At 45.4% G+C, this 17,980-nt stretch overlaps 1 protein-coding gene across 1 annotated transcript in view; it reads right to left on the reverse strand.

The window, feature by feature from the left end:
- LOC119463970 (transportin-3-like) overlaps positions 1 to 17,980 on the reverse strand; it is a 59,308-nt gene that overhangs the window by 31,487 nt on the left and 9,841 nt on the right. The window contains exons 4-12 of the mRNA XM_037724793.2: positions 17,549 to 17,725; positions 14,987 to 15,061; positions 13,051 to 13,154; positions 12,164 to 12,239; positions 9,000 to 9,062; positions 7,428 to 7,574; positions 5,577 to 5,684; positions 4,986 to 5,083; positions 3,752 to 3,891 (exon numbers count right to left, since the gene is read on the reverse strand). Coding sequence (XP_037580721.2) covers positions 3,752 to 3,891; positions 4,986 to 5,083; positions 5,577 to 5,684; positions 7,428 to 7,574; positions 9,000 to 9,062; positions 12,164 to 12,239; positions 13,051 to 13,154; positions 14,987 to 15,061; positions 17,549 to 17,725 — 988 coding nt within the window. The remainder of the gene's footprint in view (positions 1 to 3,751; positions 3,892 to 4,985; positions 5,084 to 5,576; positions 5,685 to 7,427; positions 7,575 to 8,999; positions 9,063 to 12,163; positions 12,240 to 13,050; positions 13,155 to 14,986; positions 15,062 to 17,548; positions 17,726 to 17,980) is intronic.

A 17,980-nucleotide genomic window follows, 5' to 3' on the forward strand; every position in this document is an offset into this window, starting at 1 on the left:
TAGTTCTTCCGAGTGACGTTTGAGTACGACGGCTTAGATCCGCAAACCAAAATACAGTAAAACCTCGATAATTCGAACTCGGTTAATTCGAAATTTCGGCTAATTCGAAGAATTTGAGCGGTCCCGTCATTCTCAATGTAAATTCTACCGGATAATTTGAATGGCCGGCGCGGCTCTATTCGGATAATTCGAAGTTTCCGGCTAGTAGCAACGTGCGGCGGTTAGGTTAGGGCGCTCCGTACAGTCGCCAACCGATTTTCCGAGCTCGAGGGGACTGAAAAATAGTCCGGAAAACTCGTTCGGCCGAAAAAAAAAAAGTTATTAGTGCGGCTTAAAAAAATCTCTAATAATGCCCTGCCTCATACTACGCTTGGAGGGGATCGACCTGCTTGGATTTGCGCAGCAATGACGTCGTCTCCGTGTACAGTCGACACGAACGTCACCGCGTTGGCGATCTCCGCCGACGGAGTTCGCCACGAAGATCCAAGAAACGAGCTTCGCACCGCTTAGCTCTCGCGAAGGTACAGGAGGTAGCGCCGATCACTGAGACATGGGTCTCCGAGACACCTGCTCGGTGTACACGCCACGTTCAAAATAGCAACTGAAACTTGAGAGAAGGAAAAAAAAAAGACTCACTGAATTAACAAGCGTGGTGTCAGCGCGCACGAACGAGCGCGGCCGCGAAGGTTCGTGCGGTCTATCCCTTCAACGGAAACTGAGCGGCGAGAGCACATCGCATACAAAAGGTCAGAGCCGTCTGGAGATCGCTTTCAAGATACGGTGCGCGCGAAAAACCGCTCCGGCGCTAAGTACGCAGTTAGAAGAGTAGAAGAGCACATACGGCGGGCGCGCGGCGCTGATTTTATCGCCCTTGGACTTTGTATGGAACCTCAGGGCGGCGACGCCGACGGCGAAAATCCGCTTGAAGTGTCCATATAATTGGTGTCGCAATAAAAAAAACATCCCACAATAAATGGTTACAACGATAGTGCTGAGCGCATTACTAAGAAAAAAGAAAAAGAGCAGTACTCTGGAGCGTTTTGTCAGCCAAGGAAGAGCGGGCATGGCCTCGGAGACTGGAGGATTGCGCTAGCTCTCTATTGATAGCGCGCGTTCCAATCTTGGAGGCTACACAGCGAGCCACTGGAATCCAAGCCAGTGCAAAATCCAACATGGCGGCCTCCAAGATTGGGTAGCGCGGCTCTGAAAGAGCGATTTAGTCCGCAAAATCGAACTTTGGGGTCTCAATTCGTCCGAAAAATTGGGTGCGAAAATGCATGAACTCAATGGGAACCCTGACGGTGCATTTTTGAAGTCCGGAATATTCAGCTAGTCCAAATTTTTGGAGTCAAGCACCACCACGCCCGCTTTCGCGGCAGTTATCGATTCCGTGAACATCGTCCGCAACTTTGTTGAGTGCAGTGCGGGTAATATTTGTATGCTACGTTTTTTGAGCCAGCTGGAGAGTATGGCACTAGGGGCGGCGAACCAGCGCGCCAAGTAATCCCGCATCGGTAATTACATTGAGTAATTTTTCTCGGACATGGAAAATAAAGGTGATTTCTTTTTGCTGCAAGTTCTTGCTTGTTTTCTTTTTTTATAATTCATTTCGGTTAATTCGAAAATCCACTTAATTCGAAGAATTTTCGCGGTCCGGCGACCTTCGAATTATCGAGGTTTTACTGTACCCAGACGGTGACAGGCAGGAGCTTCTGCAGCTTGCTAAACTTCCTTACGTCCATCAGGGTGTCCACTTTTTCTGGTGCTTGAATAAGTACATGTTGCGTGTCACACTCTGACTCTTCGTAGATCGGTGTGCTCATGTCTGAGTCTGTAGGCCAGGTTGATCTTGGCTGGGATAGCCATTCAGGTCCCCTCCACCAGCTGCGACATGTACGTAGAACCTTAACACGCCCCTAGTCAATAAATCTGACGGTTTGTCTTCTCCTGGGCAGTAACGCCATAGCAGTGGGTCAGCAGCTTCCACAATTTCCTTCACTGTATGCTTTACAAAGTGACCCAACTTCTCATAGTCATCCCGGATGCAGCTCAGCGTGCTAGTTGAGTCTGTCCACATGACGCCGTGAAAATGCTTCGAATCGCACGATGAGCACCGTACTTGTAGAAGCTCTGGGTTGAGGTTGAACCCTTTATCGCAGCAGTCGATGAGGGATGGGAAGCCTTGAGCATGTGACGATGCGTCAAACACAACCTGGAGCTTGGTGGTCAGCGATTCCTCTCGTATAACTTCCCGATGTGGCATATAATAAGTGGCCCGATCAATGGGAACATCCTTAAGTACCACTTCAGCGTGCCCTAGCTCCAGGTATTCCCCAAGTGACTGTGTCGTATCGCTCCAATAATCCTTTCATCGATAGCCTCGTTGCCAGTTTTTGCATACGTGTGAGCGCGGTATCATGGTTGCTTCCAAGTAACTGTTTCTGGTCTTCTTTCCAATGTAGCGCTGTTTCGTTGCCTCTAATCGTTTCCACTCGCAGAACGCAGACCATAACGTTAGCGTCACAGTGAAGAAAGGCTTTTTGGCGACTCGGCCCTTGCAGTGTCCAACCAAGTGCCGTGTTGATTGCGACCAATCCTTGAACTTCTTTGCTCCTGACAACTTCTCCCGTCATGATTTTCTAAAGATGGTCAGCTCCAATCAACAAGTTGAGGCCATTCTCAGTCTCCGCTTCAAGAAAATTCTTGTCGTCAGCAAGAAATTTGCCCTCGCGTCGCAGCTTCTGAATGAAATTGTTGTCAGCTGTCGGCGCAGCAATGTCGTGACAGATAACGAGAACTGTAATTGCTTGAACAATATGGATGTCGGAGCAGTGTTGACTACGCAGTAGTACTTCAACAACCTTGCGTATTTCAGCAGAACTTGGGGATGCGTTGCCAAGCGTGTCGAATGCAATTCGGGTTTCTCCCAGTACCTGCAATTGCAGTTTTACAGCGAGATCTTCTGTGATAAATAATCTCTGACTGCCTCCATCCAGAATCCCTCTGATGTATCTGGACCTGTTAACTTTAACGACAAAAGCGTGAAAAGTCTGCAGGTACACTTCTTTGTCCGTCTTTACGCAAGCATTTGTGGAATCTCTGTCGCAAAGCATTACTGATTGCGATGAGACAAACACAGCTGTGCTACCCGAAGCCACCGCTGTTCGCGAAGTTTCCGCTGTAGTGCCTTTCTTTCTGTAGTTCGGGTCACACATACTCGAAGCGTGTCTTCCGTGACAAGCTGAGCACGTGAGTTTAACATGGCAAGACCGTGCCTGGTGGCCTCGTGATGTGCACCTATAACAGCGGTTATCCTTAGCTAGCTTCTCTTTTTTTGGAAACAAGAGATAGGTTGGCGTCGCAGGCGCGTGTACCGTGCTTCTTAGATCGACACAAGAAACACTCGTTCCAGCTGCATGATGTACTGTGCAGTATGGAAGCGGTGCTGCTGCCTCGAGTTCTCTCAGCACGGTCATCGACAGATCGTTGTGACGATGTATTGCACTGCTCTCGGCTTTCTACCTCAACACGTGTGAACATGAGCAGCTCTTTTAACTCAGCTTCCGATGTTGCAGCTGCTAGTGCTGGCTCCGAGACGTTCGTATCAGACTCATGTTGTCTTAACTACATGGTGAGTGCGGAACCAGGGAAATCTTATCAGGGGCTCACTGAGCCCCTGAGGGCCTCCCTCACTTTGAGAACCCATGCTCCAACAAGATGCATTCGAAACAGGCAGCAGGCGAGTACGCACCCAGGTACTGTGGGTGCTTGTCGATCCACTCGCACAGTTCGCCCAGCAGCTGGATGCTGGTGTGTCGCACGGCTGTGTGCGACTCAGCAGGCAGCTTTAAGATGGCCTCCACCACCTCGGGGACTGTGTCGTTCTCCTCCCTGTCAGATGGGGAAGAATGAAAAAATAAAATAAAAAATCTATATAAAAAGAACCGGCACACCCCCTTCAGCGCTTCCTCCGGCTCTGAACTAATTTACTGCAACAGCGGCCGGCTCTCATAATGAACACCATTGTCATTTTGAGAACTGCCCAGACGCTGTCTTCCTCTGCTACATTACTGCCTGCTAGGGCCTCTAGTGTGCTGCATTTACTCAATTCTGACACGCAAGTTCTTTCCGGAGAAGTTAACTAAAATATGGCATGCACATCGGAATCAAACCGAAACTGCTACAGATGGTGGCCAAAAACGCACCAGCGACGGTTGCCTCCGAGTAACAAAAACAGATTTTGAAGGCTATGCCTTTGTGGACTACAAGTTTCAAAACTGGTGGCAGAGCCAGAAACATGCCATGGCCACTATGTTTCAGTCCTGATCCCACTCCCAATCTCAAGGACCATTCTTTGCCATATTGCGGGTGCCAGAAGCTCCAGTGAGCGCCGGAAGCACCGGTCCATTGTGGCCCGGATGCTACAAATTTTTTTTTTCAAGAGAGAACAAATCAATATTTCTGTCTTTTACCATAAGACTCTGGTGAGGGAACAATGAAGGGTATTGCATTCTGCCTTTTTTTCTTCTTTTTTTTTTTTTGAAGTCGAAAAATCAAGGTGCACATTACAATCGAAGACATTGCATTTTCCTCTTATGACAGTAAAAAACTTGTGTGTGCTTTACAATAGAGCCAAGCAAATAAGGCATACACATTGAGGCCATCACTATAACAGTCCGATTTGGGCACAAAGCTCTGCACAAATCGTCAAGTGCCAAAGCCGCATGATAGTGCAGTGGTTAGCACATCCTGCTCCCAAATGCACATGGCTGCAGAGACTTGAGCTCATGCCCAAGTGGCAACAGTGGGCAAGGTTTTGTTTCTCCTCACCATTTGCCGAGGCCAAAGCTGAGAATGAGGAGGTGAAATGATGGCAATGGCGCAATTACAACAATTACTCGACAATGATGACAGCGTCACGGTAAGGATGGACACGGTGACCACGATGGTAACTGCAGCTACAAATGGCCAGGAGTAGCACTTACGGCACAACATTCTTTGCCACGGCAGCCATGGCGAACAGGGTGGCCTCGGTGACATCCCAAGTGGCCGAAGCACCCTGGTTTTTCAGGTTCTCAAACATCTGCCAGTGAGAAAAGAGGGACGGGAAAATGTGATCAACCTTGAATAACAACAATGGCAAAACAAATAAACTAAAATTGTAGTGTTTAATGTCCCAAGGCAACACGCAGGCTATGAGTGGCGTCGTAGTGGGTGACATTGGATTAATCTTTAACATCTGGAGTTCTTTAACATGCATCTGAATCTAAGAAACATGAGTGATTTTGCATCCCGTGCTCATTAGAATGTGGCCACTTTGGCCAGGAATCGAAATACGTGTGCTTACACTCGGCAGCAGAAAGCCATAGCCACTGAGCCACCGATGTGGTTTACTACAAGAATATTATTATTAATAACTCATTGGGTTTAACACCTAAGAGTCGTAATTAGAAAGGAAAATGAGTACACGTTATCTTCCGTTCGACCAATAAAGCACTACTGTCTGAACATCAACAAATCCATCCAGGTTTTGGCTCTGCAGCTCACAGAAACGTCACTGCCAGACAATAGCCCACCTGGTGAAAGCAGTTGGCAGAGCCCACGAGATAGACCACATCCTTGATGAGCTCTGCAACACGATTCCGGAAGTCGCCAAAGTCATCCTTGTCGGATGGCACCCCTTCCTGCATCACAATCACGATTAGCAAGACATTTTACGTCCAATGCATAGCAAACCTCTCTTCAGCGATCTGCAATTACCCGACACCATCTTAAGCCAGAAAATTTCACAATCTCATCACTTCACCTAATCCTCTGCCGTCCTTAACTATGTTTCGTTTCTAGTGGCACTGATTCTTTTACTCCTGTAAACTGCCTTCACTATTGATTTTCTCATACGTTGTGACTGGTGCAGTATAGCGGAGTTGCTTTCACACCACTAAATCTGATTGAAATATTGTAGACCGCCTGTTATCTGCTCCACGCATTATGTGACCTGCCCAACACCACTTCTTCCTCACAACCTAAACTAGAATGTTAGCTACCCTAGTTTGCTCTATAGTGGACAACCGATTATTCGGACATACTCAATTATTTAGACCACTTTGCAGCAGTGCACTCGCCCCATTGACGTAATGTATTAGGACGAGCAAAATTAGAGACTCATTACAGCACGCCGTTTGACGACTCAAACTCTGCCTGCATTTCTGCGTGCTTATTCCATCTCCGACTCAATGTCCTGGTTTTATTACGTGGCTGGCACCTTTCTCTCTCCCGTGGGGTTGTACTCTGCTTCAGGAAAAGAGAATGCACTCCATTTCAGCGACTCCGAGCCAGTGAAGGCACTTTCGTCGGGCAATACAACCTGAAGCAGAACACAGGGGACCTCGAACAACTCATCCCACCAAGAATAAGGCACCACACCAACATACGGCGATTTCTTTGGCTAGGAAGCTGACTAGAGACTAACTGCGCAGCCAACTCTGCGCTGAAGCCAAAGCTTAAACTGCAGCCATACTCAAAGCCTGTTGCACACATGCGCCACCGTGCGTGTCACTGACAAACTGACTCGTTCCACTATAGGTAGACTCTACATGTGAGTTGGCTACCCTAATTTCAGACACTCATTAAAAAAGTCACAGTTCCGCCCGAAAGGCGAAGCATCAATTGTGATAGCAAAGTAGTAGAGAGTGATATGGAGTAGGGATAGAAGTTTTATCAGCTGTATAAACTTGGACACATTTGCTTACTAAATGAATTAACAAGCATGGTGTCAGCGCGTGCAAGCAAACATGAATAGATTACACTTGATGACCTCAGACAACCACTGTTAAAACGCTGGCGTGAGCAAGCGTTTTAACTCGTACAGCACGTTACGAACAGAGTGAAGTGTGGCGCAACTGCCTCGTTAATCTGGAGATCACGAGAGCCAGCGCGTGGGCGCGATTCACCTCAGCCGCCGCCGACAGACTTTCCAGGCGACGTGCACTACTCTAGCGCCATCTTGTAGCCACGGTCACCACTCTACGCTTTTCACGCTTTTGCCATACCCTCCTCCTCCTCTGCTTTTCGCCTCATGGTTCCACTGCACCCTCTGCCTCCACTTTCCTCCTCGCGTCTTTCATCTCCCGCTGCGCTTCGCGTTCACTTTCATTCCTCGCTAAGCTCGTTCACTCGGTTACGAGCGACACCTATGCTCGCCGCAGGAGCGGGTGCCTTGGAGCTGTGCTCTAAAAAAATAAAAGGCATACTCATACGTGGTTCATGGTTCTGATTAAAAAAGTAATACAACGTGGGTGGCCATGGAAATCTACTATTTCCCACGCGCAGCCAAAAGGAAGCAGAAAGCCACACCCACAAGCAGCAAAATACAATGGCAGCCTGTCAAATTCTTACCAGATCAGGTCAAGCCACTGAGTAATTCCCACCTTGTCTGGGTCCAGCTGGCAATGTCGGCAGAGGGCAACAAGGAGCATCTGGATGTACCGGCCGAAGAAGGCGTTCAGCGCGTCGTTGCTCTCTTTGTAGAGTGCCTCCGAGAGCCGATACCAGAGGTTGAATGTGATCTCTGCCACCTACATAGTGAGGTAATGTGAGCAATGGTCATGCTCATGACAAAAGCGTGTAGTTTGTGACAAGAGGGAGAGAGAACATGTACCCATGTTTAAGAGAACATGTGGGTACAAATAAAGAGAAAAAACCTACAACTGACAAAACCGACTAATCAATTGTGCTGGAGGCCAGGAGGAGCAAGTTCAACAGAGAGTAATTTAATCTGAAATATCCATGTGCAATGCGAGACCTAACTATTTCCGAAACTGGCCGCCACAAGCACATGTTGTAGCAATGTGCATCGTTTCCCACATTATTGTTTCACTGCAACACTACCAAGTGCCAACGTGCACGTGCAACATTTAAAGCTTTCAGCTTTCACAGTATTTTTGCACATTCTGGCTTTGTATGGCCAAGAAGTCTCTTTATTTGTGCCATATACTAAGCATTTTCTTTTATTACACGACAGTTGGGTCGCGATGTGCGATTTCTTCCGATCGATTCTATGTCACTCTTATCATGCAACCTTCACAGACGGCCGATTCCAGTGATAGCATGAGCGGAGTGTCACTCTGACCGCTTAAGAAGCGCGAAAAGCACAAAAAGGAATAGCATTGAAGAAGGCATCACTACAAAATCACAGCTTAAGTGTATGCCAGTTAGTGTGTGTGCATACGATTTTTCATTAATAAATGATTGTCCCAAATAACCTTGGCCAGGCACTGCCACCGTAGGTGACATCACAAGGTAAGTGGTGCAAGAATGTCAATGGGAGGAGCCTAACAACACCACCTGTCTTCGCTCTTAAGCTGTTTTCTGATGTATCATGCCTTCACACACGATTACAGTCACCCATTTACTAATCGAGAAAAGTAATCTACAATTTAATATAACAAGCACAACCAAAGCAGTGCTACTGCCACAGGACTTTGCTGCCCCTGGCACATGCAACCTAACCAGACACCTTGTTATTCTCAAAGGCCATTGCCTCAGATGAGGAAAGCCATAGCATCCCACTGCAGGGCACATTTCCTGCACGGGTAAACATGTAACATGCTAAAGCATACAACATGTGTCTTCATTTGTAGCTGCTGACATGTCAAGTCGCTGCTCTCAGCAAAAGTCATCAATATACTATGACAGCAAAGCAAGCTAGCTTAATTTTACGTTCTTCTTTAGTGTCCCCTTCAGGCAATATGCGACTGTATTTTACTCATTTAGTACATTCATATAGATTGTATGTCCTTTTGCCATAAGAGTTCGTGACTAACTTTCTTGCAACATGATGGTGTTGATACTCGTCCAAATAAAAGAGGTGACAGCCTAGTCAAGCTGCCTCTTACTCTCAGTTCTCATGTTTTGTACGGTGCATGAAGTGAACTATTACAACTGCTACTGCTACTACTACTCAAACTATTTGGTGCTCATCCAACCAACCAGTCACTCACCTCGTAGTCGTAGTGCCCGACGCAGGTCAGCAGCAAGTCCAAACAACGTGTATCACCCAGGCCCTGTAAAGAACATGGTGCAAGGCGCATTGTACAGGACCAGGTTAACTATAAATAGTACCGTGGCATGCTCATCACACTGTGGCAGAACAGTATTCCTTCTGCCACTTTTTCAACTGGTACAACCGCTTCCCCCCCCCCCTTTTTTTAATCCTCAAAATGTCCTATTTCCTATCTTAAGACCAATAAGAATATTTATGATCAAAAGGACTAGAAGGGCACACAATACGGTGCCGACTAACAAGTGAAGTTTATTGAAAGAAAACATTCCATTTATACCTCACATCACATAACCAACACCCGGTCTGCCCCAGCATATGCAGATACCCTATCAAAAACAACCTTTATATCACAGAAGGAACATGTTTTGACACTGATACACAGGCAACAGCTGATTAACCACCGTAACAAAAAAATAGCTATGGCACGAGGCAACTCAATGACTGAATATTGGATGTTTTCTTTCAATAAAATTCAGTTATTAGGCAGCGCCGTTTTGTGTCCCCTTCTAGTTCTTTGGCCACGTCTGTCGCGCTGTAGCTACCATGAAGCTTCACCAACTCGCCCAATTTTCCATCTGAAGAGATATTTTACTTCCAGGAACAACAGAAATGTTACCAAAAATTATGGCTGATCCCTCCTTCATAGGAATCAGTAGAACACGAAGGTGAAACGTGTCTTCACAGAAGCTGCTGCACGTTTGCTTCGTGAACTCACGGTCCGCTGCAGCGAAAGGTGCACAGCTTGCGGGTCGGCGACCGTGTTGCAGGTTTGCTTGGCGCGCGGCGTCCAGCTGCCGAGTCGCTTCGGCGACGGTAAGAGCATTTTGGTCCGATTCCGTAGTGTCTTGGGCAGCCAGTTGAGTTCCGACGTAATCAGCTTCAGGAATACGAGTAGCAGAGTTCACAGCGTGCATCACGAACGCACGAAGGCGTTCTGCTTCACGCTGGCCTGCCTCTCGCCGGACCCAAGCGAGATTCGCCCGTCGACGACGTTGCCTTCCTGTAGGCGACGAGGCGCCACAGGCTAATTCGACGCGAAAGACAAACCATGTGCGGAAAGCGCCAACACCCGGCTATATCGCCTTGAAGCCTCTGCTGTGCTGCGACTACCGAAGCGCTCCCTGTCGGCGCTCGTTAGTGTCACGACGCAGTACTTCGCTTCACCGCTCCTAGATGGCAGTGCCACCCCTGTCAACAAAACATATTTTACTCGTTGGAGCCGAACGTTACATCCGTAGCGGAAGATTATCGCGGACCCCGGCATAAAAGACTTTCATGCTAAAAAGAGTTGTGGCAGATCCAACACCTCCTTGGAATTCACATACAGCGAAGATGCATAATGTGTTCAAACCTGTGTTAGTTTCTGTGTTAATGCAATGTGAGTGCAAGGCCATACCGAAGGCCCCTCACCCAAACCACATCATCCACGTAACAAGCTGTCCAAACACAGCACCTTCACATCTGCTCAGGTGCACGCATATGCTCTCGTGCACTAGTGCTACATAATGTGACACATGCAACAATCATTTCTAAGACCTAGTTGGTGCTGGCACGATAGAATCATAGGTGCCATTGTGGCCTAATAGTTAGAGCATCGGGATGCAAAGCTGGAGCATTGAGGTTCAATCCCACCATTGAGAATGTGATTCAATTCTCTTTTTAAGCGCGAGCTATTCGACAAGACAGGAGCAGCACCCAGCAGCTTTCAGCAGCTACAGTCAAGAAAGTCCAGGAGAATTTGCAAAGAAAGCTTAGATTTAAAACAATTATAGGTGCTATAAGTAGCTCTTGTATGGCGTGCTTTCTGCTTCTGAATACAGTTGAATCCATTTATAACGATACCGGTTTAAACAATATATCAGATATAATAATAAGCAGCCGATGCACCGTCAACTTTGGTGTATGTTCTGTGGCAAAATAAACCGCTTACTTCAATGCGCCCATGCCGCATTATCTGTTATAACAATTAAATCTGGCTACTGGAAGTGGGGAAGCTGCTCAAGGTTACAATCGAGTATTGTTCAAACCGGCAATGCTAAAGAGGGTTTGAGTATGCTTCTATCAGTCTAAATAAAATGACTGAATGTTTGTCCCCTCTGCTTCCTTTTGTGAAACCCTATTAGCATTAACCCAACAATTACCGGCTATAACAATGGGATTTTCTTAGCACTAAAATACTGTTACAAGTGGGTTCAACTGTAGATCCAAAGCTCTTCGTCTAGCATGGAACCTCAGATTTCTTGTGTAAAACGCAACTGGAGTGGTCGGTGTTCCAAGTGCCATGATTGCTATGTCACATGACAAGAAACATGAACCTACAACTGGCATACAGGTATTGCCACACAGCACTGCATTCGCAATATACTATGGACTTTTCCTCTCTTACCCCAAAAACCCTCTGTACATTCACAAATACGGCTTCCCTAACAAGTCAAATTCTTGCAATTCAAATACTATCAGAGGTACTTTTGGCGCTTCCATTACAAAAAGCTCATTCAAAAGGGAAGTTACTTTTTCCATGCTAAGTTAGCAGCAACAGAAGCACGTCAAGCATACAAACACTTGCATGCTTTGCGGAATGAACTAGTGAAGAGGTTAGTTTAGGCATGGGCCATCATCCCATTCATTGCAGGGTCACTCAAGAAATGCAAAATATATAATGCAGTGGATAGATCAGAGGATGACATGGTGTAGTTAACACTATACACAATGGAGAGCTGCCTGTAAATGTCATATCCACAACAATCTTTTCACCCTGTGAAAGTAAACTCTGTAGATTTATTCTTTTTCGGACTAAAAAATTGAAGGGCACATTACTCTTCTTGTTATAAAATTGAGTGCATGTTGTTTTCGAAGGCAGAGTGTTTTCTTACATTACACTGAGTGCAAGTTAGATTTGGGATGTGCGTTAAAATAGGATAAATATGGTATTTATCCCTTTTTTTTTTCAGCAAGGAATCGGCATTTCCCCTGTGCTTCAACAACTCTTGAGCACAGCACAGGTCGCACTTCTTCGTCACACAGGTCACACTTTTATTCTTGTGTGATGGACACTACAGGAAGTGTCAATGCACAGAATGTGTGGGCAAACGTCCGGCCTACCTGTCCTGGATGTTGAACCATGTCGTCGAGCAGAGACTCAGCCAGCTCTGTGAAGATGCGACAGTAGTTCACCGATCTAGTCGAGAACACAGAGAAAGAACAATAAACACCAGGGTTTTCAGTACAGTACCTTCATTTTTGTTCCCGGCAATTTTCTGCATCACACTGCAAGTTCACATTAAAAACGTCACCTAGAAAGCGAAATGTGCCATTGTAGCCCTTTGGAAACAGCGCTCAGCAAGTTCCAATTACCTGGGATTTCGATACTACGACCACATCCACTGCCATTTTTTTTTTTTAGCGCTTGTGACATATTTTACTATCAGCAGGACACGAGTGGATTATGTATACGATAGCAAAGTCTTTTAGTTGGCTGGAAGCAGAAACTACAGCGGCACGCTGGCATTTTTCAACGAACTTGGCGTTACGGCTGCAGCATCGGCCATACGGGCACTGCGAGCCATGAAGCAAAAAAAAAATTCTTATGTCGCTTTGGCTGAAAAAGTGCAAAGATCGAAACGTAGAATGCCACTATGAACCGTTATCAGCAACAACGTAAACAAAGCAACTTTAAATTGCAGCGGCGCGTCGTGCCGCGTTTACGCCAACTAGGGTCGCGAATATTGATCGCAAAGCTTGAGCGGTTGTAGCTTTAAATTTGTCCAAATCATCCAAATAGCAGTGCACACGGTGCCACACGAAGAACTGTGGAAAAAAAAAAAAGAGTGCTTTTTCTCGAAATATTTATAACAAATTTTTGCACCATGCGATGCCTCCTGCTTTTCATCTGATTCACACAGAATTAGACAGTATGGGAAGGAATAACCCCCAGAACAACAAAGTTTCCACCCACCCCCTGCCCTAAAAGTAAACCAGGGCCATCATACCTGTCCAAGTCTTCATGTGCTACCGATAAATGGTAGGACTCAACAAGGGTGTACACGCCCTGCACCAAGGCTTGAGCCAAGGCTGTTGACTGTGACGAGTGTTGCTAGAGAAAAACATCATGAAAGACAGAGAAAAAAAATTATAAGGGCCTCTATTTCAACTTCTTTAACCGAATATGGCTTGAGTAACAAAGAGCGCTTCACATATGAAATTTCCAACATTTGTACACCTCACTTTTGTGATTAGCAGACAACTCTGCAGATGCTACGCGAGTGGTGTGTTGACAGAAATCTCACTCCGCACATTGTGCAATGTAGCTGTTCTAAATCAGTGCCGTTTTCTAAGGAATAACTACGTCGTACAACTACAACTTGCCGACGAAAGGTTACGTCAAATCACATTTCATCGTGCACCTTTACGCTTTCAGTATGTGACACACTATGTTCTAGCTGCAAGCAAAAGTGACATGCTCTGACTGCCAGTCGCAGAAAAAACTAATGCACACCAGATATTTTAGCAAGAGAAATGGGCAAGCATATTATATGTTTTGCAGTGTTGGCCAGTTTCCTAAAGTCATCTTCGCCGCACGGCTTTTTTTTTTGAAGTTAGCTTCCCCGCAATACAGCCATATTATGCGGCAAAACATACAAACTCCATGAACGTAGTTTTTGACCCAATTTTCTTGGGGAAAAACAAAAAGAGGGCGAGTGTTAGAAATGGCTAAATCAGCCATTCTGAACTTCCATTTTGCTTGAAAAATGTTCCAAGAGCACACCGAGCTTAGAGGACAGGCATTTTCGACGGGAGATGACGTGTGTTCACGCATTCACTGTCCTCTAAGCTCCGCAGAAGTAGACACGGCCAGTTAAGGGGTTGCTACTGCGGTCACCGTAGAGGTCAGCTGCGTGCGTGCTGACTGGTCAAGTGTGAATTATCTGGCGAAGGCCAATTTTAGGATCGAAATAACGAACGTTTGGGTCCACAGAAATGCATGGACACTGGCTTGGACCTACAGAAGTCTAGAGTACATGGCAAATACATCAGCCATATAGGTGTTCACCTAACCTGGCATCAAGTGCCTGTGCTACCGTCACGAGAGACTAATCTGCTTCCTCGAAGTGACCAGCCCTGAAAGTTATTCTAAATATCTAAAAAGCACCTCTTTATTGCTGTACGGTCCTTTAAAGTAACAGTAAAACAATGTCGCTCCAATGTCATGTTCCCACATTTTGTCCAAATTGCTGTCGGAATTCTTTGAGTGATCTAGCAATAGGTTGCTGGGTGCAGTGTTTTTGTCATGGCACTGGACTAGCCTTTATTACTGCAGCAAAAGAAAAATTATTTTTAGAAGGTAAATAGTTTCTTGGTATTCTTTTTCTTTGGCTGTGTGGTTTACAGCTCGCTAGTACACCGAGAATAGGCATTTTCTACGGGAGACGACATATATCCAACACATTCACTGTCCTCTAAGCTCCACATTAGTTGTGCAAATTACAGCTGTCACCTCTGCAGTACAGACTGTTTAACAAGCTACCATAAGACTCAGGATAGTTCACCTGCCAAGTCAGAGTTTGTACAGTACGAAAATGTGCGTACATATAGGCATTCTTTTGTGACAAATAACCATAACAAGCCCGCAAACTTCACCCAGAGGTAATGAATGGTGCAAAAAAATTCTAATTGTTCTCAACTTGCACAAAAGTATCTTTAAGTGCACTCCAAATATATTCCCTTGGGCAAAAAAAGTTAATACTGGTAACATGCAAAGGCCTAGAATGCCTAGAATGGCAACAATGACACACGAGAATAACCAGCTACGAACTGCAATCCGAATAAGCAGTAAGCCTTGAGAACCAGACTTCTGATAACACAATGGCCAAGCGCTGCGAACCAACGTGCAAATAACAGTCCATGCAAGAGAGCTGGCACTCTTACCCCTATTAGCATGAGAGCATTGCAGATGCAGTCAGTCGCTGTTTCGTGCACACTTGAGGATGAACTAGGGCTTTTCTGAAACAAATTCATTTTCAAATTTAAGAGGAAACTCGGTAGCTCCCATATAAAAACAAGGCAACAGAGAAATTGTTCTTGACATCCACTGCACTGCACTTGATGTGGTTAGTTGCATTTCGTAGAAGTTAACTCTTTATAACCTCCCAAAATTATTTCCAAAAAAAATGTACCAAATTTCCCAAATTTCTCATGTTGTCATAATTTTTTCTATGTTATTCTCATTATGAATGTGTAGTCCTTGATTGATTTCTGGTTAGAATTAACAAAAAAATTTTTACAAACGAAAAGCTACTCTTGAGGCCAGCTTTCTCTCACCATAACTAGTCTTTGGCAGAGGAAGCAGCACAACACCAAGCTGAATGAGTGTGACTCGTCATTGGCGATATTGGTACAACCTCCCAGGACGAGTACAACTCGGGATTGGGGGTTAAAGGGTTAAAATCTGCTGTCTGTTGTGAACAAATTTTTCGTTAAAACCATCAATTTTTTTTTTACAAGAACTGTTGAAAATAGCAATACACACAAGAAAAAAAAATCTGAAGCATCAAGCTTACAGCATTTACTCAAGAAAGGAAAACGATATCAATTCTCTAAACTGGACCAACCAACTAAGACACCTAAAGTAAACAAAATTGAAGCACTACACATCGCTCTGAAATACACCAATGATTCCGCACTTTGCAATGGCTGCAACCTCACAGTCTTCGCAGTGCCGAATAGTGTTTCTACCGGAGTGTAGGTTCAATTTCTGTGAGCCGCCATTACTGCAGGCAATGGCAATGAGCTGGCACCAATTTGCAATCAGAGCCATCCAGGAAGATCTGCTGCTAGTGCTGCTGACGGCAATGGTACTAGCAGAGCAAATATGTTTTCACGGCTTCATAAGTCGCCAATGTCAGCAATATTTCAGGTTACAAATTTGTTGCACTGAGGTGCTATTAGCACAGAAAACCCATAAAATTTCACTTGTTACTTTGGAAATCGTAATATACATACTTCAAACATATTTTACATTAAAACAATAGGCTCTTGGCTGGGGACTTTTCCCATCTTTGTGAACCTTAAAAAATTGTTAATGCGAAGTTTATAGTAGAGAGATTTCACTGTATCATAAAGGCTATTTATAAGCTGGGAGGGAGAATCTTATCTACTGTACTTGCAAAAAACAAAGAGAATGAATTTTCTTTGTAGAAGTTCAAGCTGATAAATATTTTTCCTAGAGAATGAATCCCATATTTTAAAAGCATACCACATTTACTTGTGTAGGACCTGAACCTTTTTTTTTATGATTATTCAGAATCTTGGCCTCCTGCACGAGCCGGCTGTATGACTACCTACCAAAAAAAAAAACAAACGCAGACATGGTAATAAAGGATGTACAGAATATTGCAAATGCAGGCTACACACTATACACACATATTTATTGGAGATCCAGTGGTACTGATCAAGTTCCAGCTCATTCTTTATTGACGTTCCTCCTGTCACCAGCGGGGCTTACTATCTCAATGACACACTCCCACAGTTGGTGGTTCTCGATGCCATCCGTGATGTTAGATATTCGAGCAACATTAAATCTTTTAGTCACAGTACCAACTGATACTGAATGCCATGAGGTTGAAACTGAATGTTTGGTGAAACATGTATTGTTTTTGTCAAAATTTTTCCCCTCAAAGGATACGTGGGGGCACGGGTCTTTCGCAAGCAAATACGGTACTCAAGTTTTGACATTACATAAGTGTTGTAAGCTAAGCCAGCAGTCTACGACTTTTAGGTGCATGCCTGAGTGCGAATTCCAAATACAGTAGAATCTCAACACTAGAAACCTCTCGGGACGCTGCAAAAATTTATCACCGAAAAGTGGGGGAAAAAAAATTGAGATAATAAGGGGAACGCGGCAATGAAATGGCCGACTTGCTCAAAATTTCCTATTTTTTATAATTTCCTGCTGCATCCTAACTGCTGCCTGATGGTGATATGGACATAATTTGCACAACATAAGGGAATCTCTATACTTTTCTTTGAGGCAGCAAAGCTACTTTGTATTGTGCGATCTGAGGGGCGCAAAGGCAGAGAAGTTTTGAATTGTCATCGGGCACAAAGTAAAAAGGAAGGTGTGGAATACAGAGATAACGCTGCCCATGAAAGCGAATGCTTGCTGGCACACCAAGACTGGGTCACGTGCCATTGCCGGCTCCTGATTAAGTTGCAAGGAGTTTGAAAATGGCCGACAAGTTGCATGACACCACGCAACGAAAAGGCCGAGTTTTCTTGTTTTGTATTTTAAGGGGGCGAGGGGGACAAACGGGGGTGGAGTCAAGGCAGAGTGATGTCATCATCATGAAATTTGTATCCAGTGTGATCATACTACTGATATTCTACAGTATACAGACACCCCACTTCATGCTCTATGGCACCCGGCCCAAATACACACACGCTTTCTTCCCACAGCATCATGAAGGCAAAAAAAAATTCCCGTGTCCTCACCAGGGCCTCAAACACGCGCCCCAAAAGCTTGTGCAATATCGGGTCTTCTAGGCGGAGGCCGCCCACCGAGAACCAGCTTCCCAGACAGCGGAACACGCGGGCACGCACTCGCTCGTCCGGGTTTTGCGAAGGTTGCAAGCATATATCCTGCAAGCCACCAATAAAACACAGGTCACACACCGCGGAGGTTCACACAAACATGCCAAATACGGCACAACAGAAGTTCTATCAACACGTGAATGGTGAGGAGTACAGGCTCCTGGTTAGAATCTTGTTGAGCTGCACTCCCTACTGCAGTAGCACCTGCTTATAAAGATGGCGAGCATCGCACAGTATGCATTTGTTACTTCCATGGCATCATCGTCAACAGCAGCAGCAATGGCGCCAAAGACATTATTAGCGTCATCATCGGCTTATTTTATGTGCACTGCA

Source organism: Dermacentor silvarum, chromosome 9, assembly GCF_013339745.2.
Source record: "Dermacentor silvarum isolate Dsil-2018 chromosome 9, BIME_Dsil_1.4, whole genome shotgun sequence".
NCBI classification, from domain to species: domain Eukaryota; kingdom Metazoa; phylum Arthropoda; class Arachnida; order Ixodida; family Ixodidae; genus Dermacentor; species Dermacentor silvarum.